General features: G+C 35.8%; 1 protein-coding gene across 1 annotated transcript in view; it reads left to right on the plus strand.

Annotated features, from left to right (window-relative positions):
• LOC149774374 (leucine-rich repeat serine/threonine-protein kinase 2-like) overlaps positions 1–18,903 on the plus strand; it is a 72,924-nt gene that overhangs the window by 43,640 nt on the left and 10,381 nt on the right. The window contains exons 7-9 of the mRNA XM_089945358.1: positions 220–380; positions 5,499–5,626; positions 16,059–16,628. Coding sequence (XP_089801484.1) covers positions 220–380; positions 5,499–5,626; positions 16,059–16,628 — 859 coding nt within the window. The remainder of the gene's footprint in view (positions 1–219; positions 381–5,498; positions 5,627–16,058; positions 16,629–18,903) is intronic.

Raw genomic sequence — 18,903 nt, forward strand, 5'->3', positions numbered from 1 at the left:
TACTCTCTCTCCTCCACAACCCCGTTACGTGGGCTTCCGAAAATATAGATGAGCTCTACTGTACTACAAAATACCTTAGTACACTTTAACTCTATTGCTTGCTGAAATCAGGTTGTACAAATAGTATCATTTACCTGTATCTGTGGGGACATTTACAACATTAGTATTAAATGATGTGTTATGTATCTGTAATGCAGTATGATTGCTTTTAATTTTCAGTACCGATGGATTGAGGGAGAAGGTTGTTCTGGACCCACAATGGATGATTGATGCCCTCAAGTCCCTTATTACTGCCGAGACTTTCGTTATGCAAAACCCCACTGTCACTAAAAAGTGGTACGCTTTCAAAGAAAAAGGGAAACTTACTCATCAACTCATAGGTTGGTACAGTTTAATCCTTTTAATATATTTCGTGCAACTGTTTTATCAAAACATCATTCATATCATTTAAATTTGCTTCCATATGATGTTGTGTGTTATTGTTTTATTTAACTTCAAGAAATAATGTCTAACACGGACATAGACATTCCATCACCATACCTTTATAATTTTGACACAGCTATAAACATCTCATCATCCACCTTTTATTATTATGACAGAGACATAGGTATCCAATCATTACACCTTTAGTGTTATGACACAAACATAGGTATCGATAATCACATATTTATTCTAACCGATTTGGTGGCCTAGTGGTTAGATTTAGAACGTCCTCTAAAATAAGCAAGATATCGAGATCGAATCTCAGCCGCGACTTTAATAAATGGTACTAACAGCTTCATCACATTATGATACTAGTGCTAGGACTGATCGGCCTGATGTCAGAATACTTTGACTAGGTAGGACATTTTACTACATGTCTGCGGCATGCTACCCCAGTGCGGGGCATCACTATAAACTGACACACTGCAGACATCGTCGCGATATGACTTAACATTTGTCAAAGGTAACGTTACACATCAAAATCACACACATTCACACAAACAAATACACCTTTATTATTATGACACATTCATATATATATATATATATATATATATATATATATATATATATATATATATATATATATATCACGTCATCACACCTTTATTTCATAATAATAGACATTGACGTCCCATGAGCACACTTTTATCCTTATTACAAAGGTAGTAGTATACAATCATCACACTTGTATTCTTATGACACTTACAATAAGTATTCCATCATCTCACTTTCATATTTATTACAGAGAAGATAGGTATCATCACGCCTTTAATCGTATGGCACAGACATGCGTACCCCATCGTTTGGCCTTTACTTTTATGACTCAGACATATGTATCCCATCATCACATCTTTTTATTATAACACAAATAAAGACATCCCATCATGATACTTGTATTCTAAAGACACAGGAAGTATGCATTCCATCATCATGCCCTTATTCGTTCACCTCGTGATCCAGATACTGTGTGGACCCAGTGAATCTTAAAATCCTAACCAATGAATGCTAAAGTAGATGGCTCTGATCATGTTCATGCCATTTTTCTCAGTATGCTGATATACCTTACTTCACTATGAGAAACTGATGGTAAGGACCATGTTCACACCATTTGGTTCAATATACTTTATTTTAAAATGTCCTTGTTATGCTGAAGACTTCTGATAATAAAGCATTCAAACGTAGACGGAATTTACGAAACTATTACATCTGTACATACTCTTGCAGATTAATAAATATACAGTAAAAAAATTAATTTGTGCTTCAAATAATTTAAATCCCAAGATGGGTCATATACATTTTTGAATTATTCAAATAATTCTTAACATACAATGATATTTTCTGGCACAGTGTAAACTTCATAGTGGAGTCTTGGAGTTAATTTTCGAGTTAAGTATTGGTGTGGCGGAACATGTGTGTATATGTTGGTTGTAACGTGTGTTTGAATAATGTGTCTGTCTCGTTATGTCAATAATCACTGCTGTTGTCTATTACCATATAATCTGGAAGGCATTCATAAGTAATAATGAGTTGCCTATTTACATTATAATGAAATATAAATGAGCATTCCCATGAGGAGCACAATTGGTATTATTATTCTTGGCAGTAGCAGTAATAGTAGCAGTAGCAGATGATGTTGTTGTAATTGTAATAACATTAGTAACATTAAAAAATATGTTAAATCAAGTGTGTAAAATTTTCAGATTCCAATTGTATTTTGAATAATTTATTAAACTGATAAAGTTAAAAGTTTAAAGATATAGATAGGTTTCAATGGAAGTTATATGTCTGACATTTCAATTTATCAATATATGTCTGACATTTTAATCATTAAATGCAGTTCATATCTGGCTTTTTGTTATTGTTAACAAATATATATATATATATATATATATATATATATATATATATATATATATATATATATATATATATTAATAGGTGTTCACTGGTGATATATACATATTATAATTATTAGTGTATATAATACACTAGGTACTTCAGTGTTTTGGAAAATCGGTTTAAGTAGATGCACAGTTTCAGGAATTTTGTTTTGATGGATGAAAATGAAGTGCTAGAACCGCCAGTGGTAAATAGGGACGCTTGACACACTGGACACACACACACACATTTTTGGCCAAATGACCATTTGGAATCTGCTAATAAGGACCGAAACGGCAAAACATGAATAAACACCACCAATTTGTACTTAATGCTCTGAAGCTATGACCATATAAAACGTTTAGATAGTTCGCAGCAAAAAATATAATCTGATAGCAAATAGTCTACTATCGGTATTAGGAATTGTATGGTTCGTAAATGTAGTATGGTAGATGTAAATTCTTCACCAGGCTCAAATATATTCACATTGATTCAAAATAGCACTGTTTAATGTACGACTTTATCGCCGGAACAAAGATATATTTATCATGTTTATATATATGATAATTCTCATCTTATTGTATTCATTGCAAGTACAGTCTTGTTGCTCCTTTTGGATTAAATAGGTGTTGACAAAATTATATGCTTTTAGCAGACATAAAAGTTTACCAGTAAAGTGTTATGTCCGAACTTCCGGGTAAAAATGTTTACATAAAATAGGTGCACTTTTTATCCAAATATATGTTTCATAGTAGTTTTAACAGAATAAATGAATAATTTAATACTGGTTTAATATTATTTTTTAAAGTTTAATTATAATACTGATTATTATGTACATGTACACTCCTTCTAATTTGTCTTCGACCTTACTGATTCCACAATACATCAATATATAAAATACTAATCCCAAAACACGTTGATTTAGGAAGTGTATGGAATCAACTGGTGTCATATACTATAACCTTTCTGATCCCACAACACCTCGATTTCTGAAATAGGTGGAATCAACATTTACCAAGGACAAAAACACACACACACATACCTGCATACATACATTCATACATACATACATACATACATACATACATACATACATACATACATACATACATACATACATACATGCATGCATGCATGCATGCATGCATACATACAGACAGACAGACAGACAGACAGACAGACAGGCAGGCAGGCAGGCAGGCAGGCAGGCAGACAGACATACTGCAAAAATACAAAATGCTAAATATTCTTTTTATAATATTTTTCACCGGAGAAAGGATTAAAATATTGGTCATATTTGATTATGGTAATCATGTTGACTAAATAACTAAGAATGGGGAAACGAATTTCAGCATCAATCAAAATATTTCACTGTGTTTTTAAATTTGTGCTATGGACCAACCATAACTTCATTAACACTGGATAAGAAAAGAAAACATATCTGCATTAACATTTGAAGAAACTGTTGTTTAACATCGTAAAAGATAGTGGTTGAGAAAAAAAAACAACATGATATTGATGTTTAAACATGCAATAACACCAGCTTAGGTAGCATTGGAATGTCTAACTGTAAATGATGAGAAGATGTGAAGTGTGGTTTGTTCTAATTAATGCCAGTTTGTACAATACTTGCTATATCAGACTGAGGAAATATGAGCAATTTGTTTGTTCTCAAGGACATACCGAAGCTGCCATGAATATACGATATATAATCAAATCTCCAACATGTTTTAAAGTGTGAAAGAGAAAAGAATGGACAGAAATAAACAAGCAAGCCAGTCAAAAATATTTTAATTTTGTCTTGAAATAACTACGGATCCCCTCCACCCTCTAAATACCCAAAGGCCATCAATTACCCAGTCAATATTTACCATGATTATTACTTTGCATCCAGTATTCTTGTTTGCAACTTGGTCCCTCTACCGTAAGAGTCATCTCAACAAGTGCAACTTGCTATTTACAGTGAAAATGCTTTGCATCACAGTCGTGCAAAACGGACCAATATTTCATGACCGTCACCTCTTTAATGTTAATTAAGACTTAGTTGCCATGTTTACCTATCCCCACGCTACTTTGATAACCTGGTGTAACTTTCGGCTATGAGAAAGACATAAATATTACCTGCACAGGAGGACCATATTTTGGCGACAATTCTCCACTTTGTTGGAGGATTTATTATTTCAAACAATTATTTTAGCACGAAAAAGAGGACACCTTTTGTATTTTCCTTACATTATGTTTATTCACTAGATTTATTTTATGATAGCGCTTCAAAGGAGAATGACAGTGTTGAAAAAGAGTAACACTATAACTGGTGTAGCAAATAAAATATGTTCTGGCATGAAAATGATGGTGATGACTCAAAAGAAGTAGGTAAACAACGAAGTTTTTAAATTTGTACAGTAATTGTACGAGAGAAATACTGTTAACATACAGTTGCGACATAGGAAGGGTCTTTAAGATCTCTTGCTGTTAATCAGTTGGGACTTGGATGTTTGATTGATCAGTGACAACCAGTCAATTGATACTTGGATGTTTGTTCGATAACGGACTACCTAGTCTGTTGACTGGTATTTACGGCTGGCATGTTGGTGTCAACATTTCATTTGTAACATTCTAGAGCGTATTGAACATCAGGATCGTACTCCAATAGTTCCTGATTTGATATGCACAGCTTGGGTCAGCTGCTTCTTCGTGTTATTCCATTTTTTACTGATTATTATAGCCATTAAGGTGTGCCAAGTGCTGTTAAACAAAACAATGAACCAATGACTAATTGGAGTCCAATCAACTGGTGCATGAACTATTGTTTTGTCAGATTTCATGGATGTTGATTATGGCAACAGTTGACATAGTTATTGCTTTATTATGTGGATGTGCTGGAAATTAATTTTAATGTACCATCAGCTTTAAGCTTGATTTGATATAAAATACTAGTAAGGTCTTGGATTATGGTCAAACATTTTGATATCACTTGTTATGTTACGTTTCAGTTTTTGTCGAACTCACAGGCAGAAACAATTGCTAAAAACAAAACAATAAAGAATTCTTTTCAGGTGAAACTCAAATGAATAATCGTATTCCTACTTGATTGTTATTACTGCTGTTAATGCATTCAAGCGTTTGATTTATAGATGCCATATGGACCAAGAAGGAAAAGCCGGATTTCTATGACAATAAGGAGCATATATTACTTGTTATGGAAAAGCTGAATATCATTACCAGGCCAATGTCATATACCGATGATGGCAGAGAGGATAAGGTATGTTAAAAGACAGTCTGATGATAAGTTCTGCATTATTTCAACCTGAAATATTCTTTGGCATACGCATATAGTGTTTATAGAAGCCATTCATCTTGTTCAGTACCTATGCCCTTCATTACATCATACATTTTATTTTGTAAAACATATGGACTTTCATGTGTTAGACGCATGTCTTTCTTTGATGGTACTGCACGATGCTGTATTTTCCCTCTGTAAGGTTCTTCATTCTTGTGCCAGATTTTTTTTCCTATTTCAGGTTATTTCTTTACTTTTGTGCTGGACCTTTCTTTACTATATGTCAGGCTTTTTTAATGGTTGCAAAATGCCATGTTTCATTCCTTGTGTACATAAACAGTCGTTTACATGCTTGAATTAATTTCAACGTTTGTTATGATTATGTGTCGTAATTTTCTTGTTCCTAAAGCATAGGCTATTTACCTTCATCATGCCAATGTTGCCTAACTACAAGCGGATACATTTTTAATTGGATTGTTGACTGACACCATGCGGAGTTCTTTGTATATCTGACTGTTGACTAACACCATGTGTTGGATTTTGTTTATTGGATTGTTGCCTAACACAATGGATGTCTGTGTATATTGGATTGTTGCCTAACACAATGGATGTCTGTGTATATTGGATTGTTGTCTAACACAATGGATGTCTGTGTATATTGGAATGTTGACGAACACCACGTGGAAGTCTTTGTTTATTGGATCTAATTGTATCGTTGCATTATGTGCACTCACTGGAAACCATTTTGACAAGCATTTGAGTAGTTATGAATATGATATTCCAACGGGAATTATCTTTGACACATACGTTTGTCTTGCCATTAGCTACTAAATATGTAAGAACCTATTTGCAACGGACAATCTTTTTTATAGGATCAGATTCAATGTATGTTTTATCTTTCCTAAGCCAAGATATGTTTTTGAAAGAAGCTAAAAGCAATGATATTTAAATAGACATATATACATTCATATCAATACTAAAATAATCTTATTTTTCTTGTGAATATATAGGACTCATAAGGTTGTGTAATGCATCCGGGATGGATGAAAGTTCCAAGTCATTTTCACATGGCTGAATGGACATTTGTCTATCCATGAACTACTAAATACGTCAGAAAATATTGCCACATAATTATCAGGATGAAATTGCTCAGGTTTTATTCACTTTATTGCTATCTGATATACGTTACTGTAACTTCATGGACAAGTAGACAATAATCGGCAAATTGGTTAGATTTGATTTTGTTTTTTATTTTAATGCTTATTTTTATCCACCTGTTGTCTCCACTTATGTGATTTTCAAATCAGTATTGTGCTTTAACTAAACGACTTTTGGTAAAATAGGAAGATAATTCGTATTATTAATTAAAATGATGCAAAATGATATCTAATTTGTTAGCATTACATCTGCAAAATTGAAAGTCATATTAACATGGGTTGTCCACCAAAAGACTCTGGTATTGCCTTGATGGTCCTAAACAAACACAGTGAGAATCTTAACATCTATTATGTCCACAAAAACAGCCAGTTTCAAAATATTGTATCGGAAGTAGCACTCAGCAATTACAAAATAATAAATAATCTTAAATTCCTGGATTTTTTCTTTGCCATGCTAATGTTAGTCCCTTTGTAACACTGTGTTGTTGATGTTCTGGGCTACATTGGATCTTTGAAGGGTAGCTCAATTTTTCAGTCAGTTTGCATGATAAGTATACTTTTATAAGTATGTCTAGTCATGATAGAAACTTCCAAAATGATATAATATTCAATTTAAAATAATTTGGCTATACTTCAGATTTTGTTTTTGCAGTATTTGTCCGTTTTATACACCTGCCATCAAATTGAACATATTATCTTGTGATGTTGTCCAACTGTTTGTCCATCTGTTCCCTAGCTGGTTTCCTCACTATCTTTCCACTGTCAATTCCCCTGCAATCTCGTGAATATAGATTATTCACGATGCGCCTTCTGTATGTTGTGCATGACAACTAATGAAGACAACCTTTTGCGCTGGGATGGGTCACATGGTGAGATTCCAGATACAAAAATCGTGAACTTGTAAAGAGTGCAGAAAAATGAATATTTTGTGAATTTTATACTTGCTTACATTTATCTTTGTTACGCTTTTATCGTATATCTAAACATACATACATACATCAGCAGGGAGGCTGTAGAGACCATTAGGTCTAGAAATTAGAGGACCCAGTTAGAGAACGAAGCAAAAATGGTAATACAAGGACTTGAATGATAAAGTGAGGCCTCTAATGCGATGCGTTTGGAGGTTCGTATACCCCAGTGCTGTACCTCCCTGCTGATGTAGATGAACGGGAAATGTCTGGTGGTTGATCGTAGTTGATTGTCTGCGTCTTTAATGGGTGTTTGCGGTTGATCGTAGTTGATTGTTTGCGTCTTTGTTTGCAATGGGTGTTTGCGGCATTATGTTGGACCATGGGGATAAAAATAAGCCCGCGACATGCCTGTTATTAAATCGACGTTGTAATAATAATGATGAGTAATTCTGCGCTAACCATGAAATTTCGTACAGGTAAATTTGATCGACGACTAGAGGCGATTAATGAAAAATGTCGCGGTCCGTGATTCCTTCAAACAGCAGCTGCAACAGCGTGAGGAGGGCAGAGAGCGATTTGCATAAAGTTTAGCAGAGTTGTTTAAACTGGTCACAGATGCTAAATGTCTTCTGCTCACGTTAGAGCAAACCGTTAAAAGAACTGGGGAAATAGCAGAAAAAACAGACTTATTAAACAGATTTGACGAGAATCCCCAGCTGAGATAGCTGCTGTTCAACCACAAATACAAGAATTAATGCAACTAGTTCATGAGGAGACCGGCGAAGTGTAGAATACTGCTTCAGCAAACCAAAACCAAAACCAAAACCACCAGAACGATTTACCGAGGAAGACGATACAGACTTGTAAAGAGAGCTATAGCGGTTCAAGCATCTGGATATTCAAACTGTGATAACTTATTACATCCAAGCACCGCTAGTGTTTCAACAAAATAATTTGGTTCCTTTTTTATTTCGACAGTCCCGTTGTATGCTAGAATCTCTGATGAGCATATTAATAAATGTGCAAAGTTTCCGAAACAAGTCGAAAAAGTTAAACGAGCGCCGTTAAATATATATAAGCTATTCTCTTCCCAAACATACTATTTAGACCTCCTGGTATTGATGAAGACTACAACGGGAAGTGTTTGTTTTCACTCGTGGGTTATCTCAACTTCATAAAAAACAAACCCTTCCATAGAGTCTCGACAAATTCTGCTCCAATAACGTTCTTGCCGATGTTGAAAAACTAGAAATTATTATTGCTGGGCGACGAGCCCGCAATAATTCCCCGGAAATCATCAATCAAGCAGCTGCACCAGGATTATTCACTGGTGGTATCATGGATATCAGTGTTTTTCAGGCACTTGTCATGAAATTACAGATGATTACCAAACTGACTAATCGACACAGCGTTAAATTATGCAATTAGATCAGTAACAGGAAAATAACAATCATACAAAATGCTCAACATGGTTTTGAAATAGTCAGGGTGATAAATTCAAGAGCACTATGATACAGAGTTACCTACGGGGATGGATTTGGCGAGGTTGTTCAAGGTCTATTTAGAAAGGAAGCCCCAATGGTGATCCCGTTTTCAAAGCAACTTGGAATTAAAGCCATCAACGTTGCTCGTGACAAAGCGCTTGGCACAGTCAGTTATGTTGCTAGCAATTCATTTTAGGAAATATCAAACGGTTAATAAGCAGCTCGTCCGCGGTCCCACTGCAGCCAGTAAAATTGTCAAACACCACAGTGATGTCAGTATGCGTCAGTAAAAAAAATACATCAATATGCAAATTAACAATCGAAGGAAAATAACCGGCGTTAACACTGGTGAACAAGCTCGAAATATAACTGCAATCCTGGTAACGGGTAGGGGTTTAGCTCGTAGTCGCCGACGTTTGCGTCCATGGCACATCATTTTAGACAATATAATAATGTTTATGCGCCTATCTTATTCCGCATTTGACATGGGCGCACCAATACTCAATGACGTGTCGGTGTGTGATTATCAATATTATTCTAATGAAGCACGAGAACCAAGCCAAGGTGCACGAATCAAATTACAAGTCCAATACACATTAGGGGATCTCCTGTCTCCTGAGGCATTCATTCACGTTCATTGTTGACTTGTAAAAACCGATGACAATCCATATTGTGAACAGCAAAGTGGATTTTTTAATAATAGTATTATGACATGATTTAGCCGAGCACGACATATTGTCACAATCACTTCAATGCTCCTCTGACACTCTGGTCAGACTAGAAAGCTTCAGTTGGCATCCGCGATGGCACAATTATATCGCATAAATCAACGGCGTTGCAAGGCCCAAGTAAATTATCCTGCCTTGGCGTCATCTCAAACACTTTAACGATGCCAAACGATCAAAGACTGGTGTGCGACATCACCTTTCTACGGGTGCCATTCAAGTCTTAGAACAAAGGGAGGTATATTGCCAGTTCTGCAGCTATACCGGAGCTGATTGTCGCTGTAGCTCCAGATATGGCAAAATCAGCTGAAAATAATGTTGTTAGAACTGCTGTCGGTATGGCATTGACGAAAGCGACAGGACATGGTATATGCACAAAACACGAGAATACGAGACTCAGGTCGACGACTACCAGGGTCTCAAGCCTCATGGTAAGGTCGAGGTCTGAGAAAACCAGGAACGTTTCCCTAAGCAAGCTGAGAGCACAAGCCTTTCCAATGCCTATTTTTGATTTGCGTTATCCTGCTTGTCGACTCGATATCAAGCAGTTTAGAGACGTTTTCATGGGCGATAAATTACTTAAACAACCAAATCGTGTTGGAATTGGCATCATTTATATCGTTGGCCATTCTGTTTCAGGCACTCACTGGGTTGCTAACGCTATTGGTCAACGTGGTGTTTTTTTTTTTTATTTTGATTCATATGGACTCGTGTCTTCAAAGGAATATATCAGAGGATCTGCTAGCGTTCCGCTCTTGTGTTCAACATTGATAACATACACTAATGGATCCACCTATATACGGACGTGAACCGCTAATGAGTCTAGATGCTATATCAAGGTCATGAATCACTGGCGGCCCACCACCAATACAGTCGTATACGCGGTCACTAATGAACGTTATACTAGTCGTCGTTTTAAAGAGCCCTTAGTTTGTAATGATAGATATTTACAGACGATCTGTTGTTTAAATGAGCACACCAATGATTGTCTACGCAGTCAGAGATCATTGCGACCATACTACTTCTAAACCAGGTGAGAGCTGATTCCGAGTATGTGCTCAAGGTTATTATAACAACATCACTTTACGATAACGTCCTCGGGGAATAACAGTACTGGAACTTATGTATTAATCATTTTAAAATCACATGAGATCATTTGCCGAAATTTAGGCCAGCATGATTTAACAACAAAACGTTGGAAAAATCCCTCAATTATATCATCGAGGAGCATTTTCCAAAGTTCATCGTGGCGTGTAAAAAGAATCAAAGACGCGTCAACACCAGTGATTTCCAAACACTACAACAGCGTTGATGATTCAGGGCGACACATGTATCCAGGTATCCTCAATATTACATCGACGGTATATGTGAACCTCGTTTGTGATGCCGTCCATGTTAAGTATGCCACAGATTTTGGAGAAAAATAAACAGACTCAGAATCTACTTAAGATAGACTTTAAAGTTCTGTATTTGGCCAGGGCTACTGCTAGCAACCGGATCGCCATCGATCTGACCATTAGTAGTCTAGAAATGATTTTTGTAATCATCCTACCGTTTCAGCGCTCTGTATTTTCTGCCACCACACGCTACGGAAAGTTGCGTTTGTCCTTGTACACCAATTCCACATTTCACATACGGTTTTGATCCTAAACTATAGCACTTAACACTCTGCCGATGATAACCGAGCGCATTGGTGAGAGCCTTGTTTCTAGAATCATCAGCTGGGATGAGATATGCACAGTAACCAAGAATACATTACAAATGTGTAGTGATTGGTAATGAACGTGATCTGTTCACGGATGAACCACGGCGGATATCATGTGAGACCATTATGGTCAATCACCTCGATTTGTCGGAGAATCACCAAGTAGTTGGCTAATAAAATCCGTAGAGTATCACAAATAAATGATTTACGACCACAAGGCCATCAATGAATCGCTGAGAGCTTAAAGTGCTAATAAGTCTACAACCTGACAAGTTTAAATGCGAGATAATGCTCGCTGTAATTCCAGAGACTACGGCTTATGATGTCTGGAACCTAAGGCGGACTAGCGATCTCACCGACGCATCTAGAGAAATAGATCCTGATTCACTTCAACGTGAATTAATATCACTTCACAGAGAAAGATTTTGAGATCTACGTGTGCCATTGTGTTACCATCAAATACAGAATATTAATGTTGAGATTCCTACTGATTGTCAAGCGATAAATTGTCGATGAAACAAAAGCTTGTTCTGAACGATATAGTTGTTGTCCCTGTAGATGTTCAGAAATCGCTTGCCGAGCCAACGAGTGATTGCAAATCCCCATGGACTCTGGGATATGCAATAACCATTTGTTCAACTTAGGGTCTTACAATCTCAGGTACCAATGTCTGGATAGTCCAGGATCATGTCAATGGTCAAATTTAGCATACTTAGCAGTATCAAGGGTTACAAAACAATCACTGTGACTGCTGTAACACAATAATGTTGTGGCAGTGTTCGTACAATGACCCACGACAATTTAACGTGGACATAGTCAATAGTAGTCTTGGCCACACTCGTGTGAATGTGATGCTTAACTATCTTAAAGGTAATCGACGTCAGGTCGCATGCCTCTTGGAACTAGTTCCTGGAGCTGGTGCTTTCATTTACTAGCTAATCCATGCTGCTGGTATTTGGGTATCTTCAGGGATTACTTGTAATTATTCACGTACAAATCTACGCTGAAGAGCCGCTGACTCGGGTCTGTACATTGCTGCCTGCCAATACATCTTACCACATTGGAAAATGTATATGTCATTACACTCTAAATAGGATCGGTTGCTCTTTGTACCGCTTTCAACATCAGTGGGTTCAAATAAACGCCTGACCGTCAATCACCAAGTACCGGTGACAAAGATTAAATTCGCTCAAATGATATGTGTTTCTTCAAAATTGCATTGATGGTTTCAATGAGATCTCGTGTCCGTTGAAATGTCTTAATCATGCTGATATCCGAACAATCTCTCAGCAGGTGTTCGATTAAATTGTTCAACGATTGTCTTATCACGTTGTAACTCGGTGTGTCCTCGTCTGATTTTCATCAGCGATAATACTGCAGTAAGAAAGTTACTTTGCCAGAATCAACATGTAGCAACGGTGGTCATTGCAAGCCGCCATGCGGCCGGGATCCACGTTGATCCATTAGTTCAACGCAGCTGCAACCTCAGTTGCTGTTTTGTTGATAGTTTATCATTTGATATATTATTATAATGATCACGTGTTCATCTTTGTGTGTTTCTGCGTCCTAATTCAGTCATTGTAATTATCAGCAAATTATACCGCTCAGCAGCTAGTCAAATACTTAAAACTTGCCACACAAATTTTGCGTATTGATCGTTTAATGGGCACTTTTAAAGAAAACATGAACAGTTCTGTGTATCTGAGCCAATAAATCCGTCACTGTAAATATTAGCACCTTTTCAAGCAAGGTATATAGTTGGTATTTTGGAAGATGAAATACTTATTTTGAGACTAAAAGGTCTCGCTCATATGGACACGAAAAAATAAGAATGATTTCCACAAGGTACTAAAGAGCTATAACATAAACAATGATCAAATCGTAGTTGGCAAATATAGGTTACTGAAACTTGGAATATGTGCCCTTTTTAAAAATAGTTTAATATGCTGTTTGCATCAGATACTTTTTATTATTAACTCTATCACATACTTTGCAAAAGTTAGCCCTCTGCACCACAGTCCGACTGCTTGGCTAGCGAAGTATATGTGGTGTACAACGCACTATTTCACTTGCCATTGTGGCAACTCTGGAAATTTGCAGATGACATTATGGCTAGGGTTTCAACCGCAGTGCCTGATAATCACAATGGTTTGAGCTTAACTGTTTTAACAAATAATGAACAAATTATTTCTGTTTCTGTTATATTCTGGAGAAATTGGGCATGATATCATTTATGATTGTTACAACCAGACATTGATTGTTTCAGAAAATTTTATTCTGAAACTTACTAATAAGCATATAATCTATATCACAGATAACTAGTTATTATATGAATACGCTGGTCTGGTACCTAATTGGATGTTCATCTTTCAATTCTTGAGTGTATATACTCTCTGTTTAGACGACTAAATTCATTCAAATTGTGAGATTGTTGGTGAATATAATGAATAATTAGCACACACGTACTGCATGCTTATAATGCTAAAAACAAATAATGAGGGTCAACTCATATAATTCCATAAATGAGGTCAGCAAAACACTTATAGACTGCCTGGTACAGCTCTTCCGCGTTATAATGCTATAGTCGGGTCCATACCAGCTTTTGCCTAATCTGGGGGAAGGTAAAACCCTGAATAGATATCCCTAAGGATCAGTTTCTTACTGTTTGAGTCTGAATTAACAAGCAACGGGGACACGTCTTTCTGATAAAATGCAGAAAAAGATGTTAATTCACATGACCATTTACTTGCAGATGCACTCAACAAGTCACGACAAGGATAATGAATGACCTATGTTCAGATTTAACCCTTTCCGTAAGAAATGGTGATTATTCTACAATCACTAACTTCCATCATAAAACGCAAACGTATATTTTTTTTACCAACCATGAACAAAATATCGACTACGCTCTACGAATGAACACGAAGCAAATGAGTGACACAATATGTAGGATGAAAGTAAATAGATATTCACATCACACAGAATTGTTCTCTATACATTATTGGTAATGCTGCCAAATAGCTGCATGCATCTGGTATTACGAATGAATTTAACAGTCAATAAATGACAGAGTGACATCTTAAATGACTATGGCAGTTTGTGAGTAACATATACATAGATGAATGGAACACCACTGCTGCTGACAAAATGTGAACAAAGTAATTGTTCCAATACAGAAAGACTACACCATCCACAGTTCTCCAAAGATTTAGTTCTACTGCCAGGTTAGAACAGGTAAACTGGTGAGCTTTTTCGTGCTCTTTAGGTAATATCCATGCATCTTACTCACTCTTGCAATGCACCGAGCTTTCGACTGATTTATTTTAACCCATATTGCCTTATACATGAGATCAGATTGTAAGTAACAATGAAACAAATGACAGAAGCATCTAATTTTAATAAACATATTTGCCAGGTAAAATTTATATCTACATGTGAATCAAGTTAATCACTCGCAAACAATTCCCGATAACTGTAGATTGCTATTTCGGGCAATGCAGCCTGATGATAAAATTGTATTTTTTCCTAGGGGCTCACAGTCAAATATTTACCAATTCTGTACCAATTTGAAATGAAATAAACATATAACAGAACAGATGTATTGCGTAGTCAAGAGATTTTATAATCAATTCAATAATTATTTTTTTCTGTTCAAATTATCAGTTACGTATGATGATTAGCGACTAACTTATGCGACATTATGTGCAGCACACTTTTAGCAATCCCAGAACATAGTATAATAAGAAGGAAAATCAAGCCTACAACATGTATGTAATCGACATAAATCCAAAGATGTCTGAAACAAACACAATTGTTCATAAATTAACCAATTCAAGTAGAATAAACACTATTTACTCACATGATGAGCATTTACTATTGACAGTATTTAATGAGTTTGTGTTGTTTGAGATCGTATCTTTATCTGTTTTATTTTTGTGTGGCAAAGTCTATATTTCTCATCTGCATAATTGTCTTTCTAGCTACATCAATCGGTCTTGAATGCAAAATATGACTTTGGAAACATCGTCGAGTGTTCATGGCATGTCCTTCTGGCCGCTCAATAGCAAATCATACTACCTAATGATCGATATATAATCTTCCGTTTCAGTGCTTGAGTTTAACAATGGCTAATTAGCATTAAACTCTAGCTGTAGAAACATGTTCTGGTAATATCCAAATCAAGTGCAGTAGATATTTATGAGAATAGATTGGCTGATGTTGAAAACGTGTTGAATAAAAAGGTGTTATAAAATAGGAGAGCCGTACTGGTTGATATTTGCATTGTCATACCGATTATTTTGTTCCTTTTACATGGCATGCACTTTTAAGATCAATATATTCGCAAATAACTTTCATGCAAATTTATGTTAAGGAAATGTAATTACATTTGATTCGTTGTACTGAAAGGATGCCACCCTTCTTGTTTTTTTAGAAAAAGGGTTACTACCTTACCCCATGTATGCTCCGTGATGTGACGCCAAAAGAAGTTATCTCCCCTAAACCATATCCTAAGAAGGAAAGTACATCCGTTCTGTGCTATGTGAGTAAAGGGAAGTTTCTACCACCACCAATTTTCCATAGGATTGTTGGTGCATGCTTAACTCAATGGCCGATTGCCAAAAAGAAGACTGAGAATCTAATCTACTGTGGTTTTTGTGTGTTTTCCCTTGACCATTATCACAGGCTGACCCTACACTATATTGGCCATGTCATATGTGCCAGAGTCACTAGGATGGGAGTCACAGATATCGGTCAATCTTCAAAGTTGTGCACTGGAGCAAGTCAGTTCATTTTTGTGAACCTGTCAAACATATCCCGGCAACTAGGTCAGAGTCTAGAGTTTGAACTACATATACAGTGCCCTGATTGTGATGTGGACAGTCTTGATGGCCTGATTGCTGTACCGCTGCTCAAAGAGTATGAAGAAGTAGTATGCCATGCCCATGATGAGAGTCATACACTTGTGTCTCAACAACTGCTTGCATTTTGGTTTGAGGATGAGGTGAGTATGACTAGATTAGTTTACTAAAATATATTAAATGCCCTTTAGCCACGAATATCTGGTTTGACGAAGGGTGAAGGGAGAATAGTCTTCTAATGATCAGTTCAAAAGTAATGTCTTTTATACAAAAACAAATCTGGTTTGAGGAAAGAAGAGTAGTGCTCTAAAGATCTATCCATATATAACTTCTTTCATTTAATAATCATGGTTTGAGTAGCAACAGGGATGGAAAGTAGCAACAGGGATGGAAAATTCATAGTTTTACTATATTCTCGTATTTTTTAATTGGAATATTTGTTCCTGGATGTAATTCGAATAGGAAAGAAAGTAATGAAACACAAAAAAAATACATTATACCAGAAGATAACCGTGAAGGTGGGACTTATTCAGTGCTTGGCTCGTTCATTACGCAGTTTCGAGTAATGTCTCGCACACTCAGATCTTTTCATGGCTTCTTCGGGATTGAAATTTGCTGAAAGTGGGAAATGTATTGATACAAGTAACCATGACAAGTCAATACAAAAATCCGTTCCGGTGGAGCTGGCTAGGAGAAAAAGGTCATAATAATGTTTTCAGAATATATTGAGAAATTTGAGATAAATAGACTTGGCTAGAGCTGCCAAGACAAAAGTAATTCTGGATCAGCTTGCTAAAAGATGGCCCCATGCTAGAACGAAAAATGCAAAGAGTGGGAAGATCAGGTTTAAATTCACAAAAGCTTCCAGTCGTTTCTCAGTCACCGTCATCTTTGAAAATAGCAGTGACTGCTCCAGGCCAAACAAAATTGTTTCCGGTCAGCCAACCATCCCATTTTTTGTTGCCAACCCTAGCACCTTTTCCACCCTTTAGTAAAAAATGCATTTCAAACAAAACTCCTGAAATGTGCATCTAATTGAGGGGGCTTAGACCCGTACTTGCAATGCTTAGTACATTATATATACTAATCATAATAATATATGCTTTAAAAATTCTACCTACCCTAATTTTAAAACCAGTCCAATACAAAACACATTTTTACCTCACAGCAGGAAACCCAAGACGTTTGGAAAATAGTTTAATAGAAGTTGTCTGAAAGGGTATCAAAAATTTTTCACATGCGACTTGACAAAAGATAAGCCTATTCAGGTTAATACATGACAATAATAGTTAATCTTTTCTTCCGTTTTTAATGATTTTGAAGGTGTTGAGCATGTTTTCATATTCAAGCTTACTTGTGAAATTCTGCACTTTACACGTGCCCTGGAGATGCAATCAAACTTTCGGGTTATTGTTTAGAGGCTTTTTTAATCCCTGTAGCAAGTATGTTGCTTAAATATTTGTCAAAACAGAATTATGTTCGATAACTGGCAAATAGCTTTTAACATTAACATAAAATTGTACTAGAGTTTATAAACTTAGCTTCGAAAATGAATTAAGGGTAGTAAATATAATGACGTAAACCATACATATATATTATGTATATATATATATATATATATATATATATATATATATATATATATATATATATATATATATATCCATTATGGTGTATCCAAATAATTAAAACAATGCATAACTAATAAAACGACTGTTAGATAAAAGCAAAACAATGTTGTGTTTTCAGTAAAACAGTGATGTACTGTATTCATCATCCACCCTCTAGAAATTGCACTGCCAATAGGGTGTCTATTAGAATAACTAGCATATGTGCGGATGTGTGTTTGCTTGTAGAATTTTAGTTTTAAAGCTTAAAAACAACAAATATCTTTATATTCTGCAAATATTTATTGAATTCTCGCATTATTGAGATGAAATACTCACATTCAATAAGCTGATTTCCTGGAACTGGTTAAGATCAGTAGTCAGGTATAGATATACCAATCTCTCTTGCATTTCATCTCCCTTCACCTTCCATACTAACGCTAAATGTATTGTTCTGGTATCAAGCTATTTTTTAAGAACTAGTAGTAAGAGGTAATACTCAAGTGCACCATAATTTCTATGTTTTTTTAATGCAAGATAAAACAATTATTACAACCCTACTTGATAATTTTGATGGAGTACTTGGTTACCATATTTTCTGCTCATTAATCCATTTTTCATTGGTTTGTCTGTTTGTCAATATTTTTGTTGTCTGCAAGATAGTTTAAATCAAAAGTGTTGAATTTTAGCCAAATGGTGTATGCTTTATATCGCTGAGACCTCCAAAAGTTTAAATTTCCAATCTTCTCTGTCAGTGTTTATAAGAGTTATAGCCCCTGATTACCTACCCACAACCTTTTGTTTCTGCAAC

Source organism: Sinohyriopsis cumingii, unplaced genomic scaffold, assembly GCF_028554795.1.
Source record: "Sinohyriopsis cumingii isolate HCF-2022 unplaced genomic scaffold, ASM2855479v2 utg000273l, whole genome shotgun sequence".
Classification (NCBI taxonomy): Eukaryota; Metazoa; Mollusca; class Bivalvia; order Unionida; family Unionidae; genus Sinohyriopsis; species Sinohyriopsis cumingii.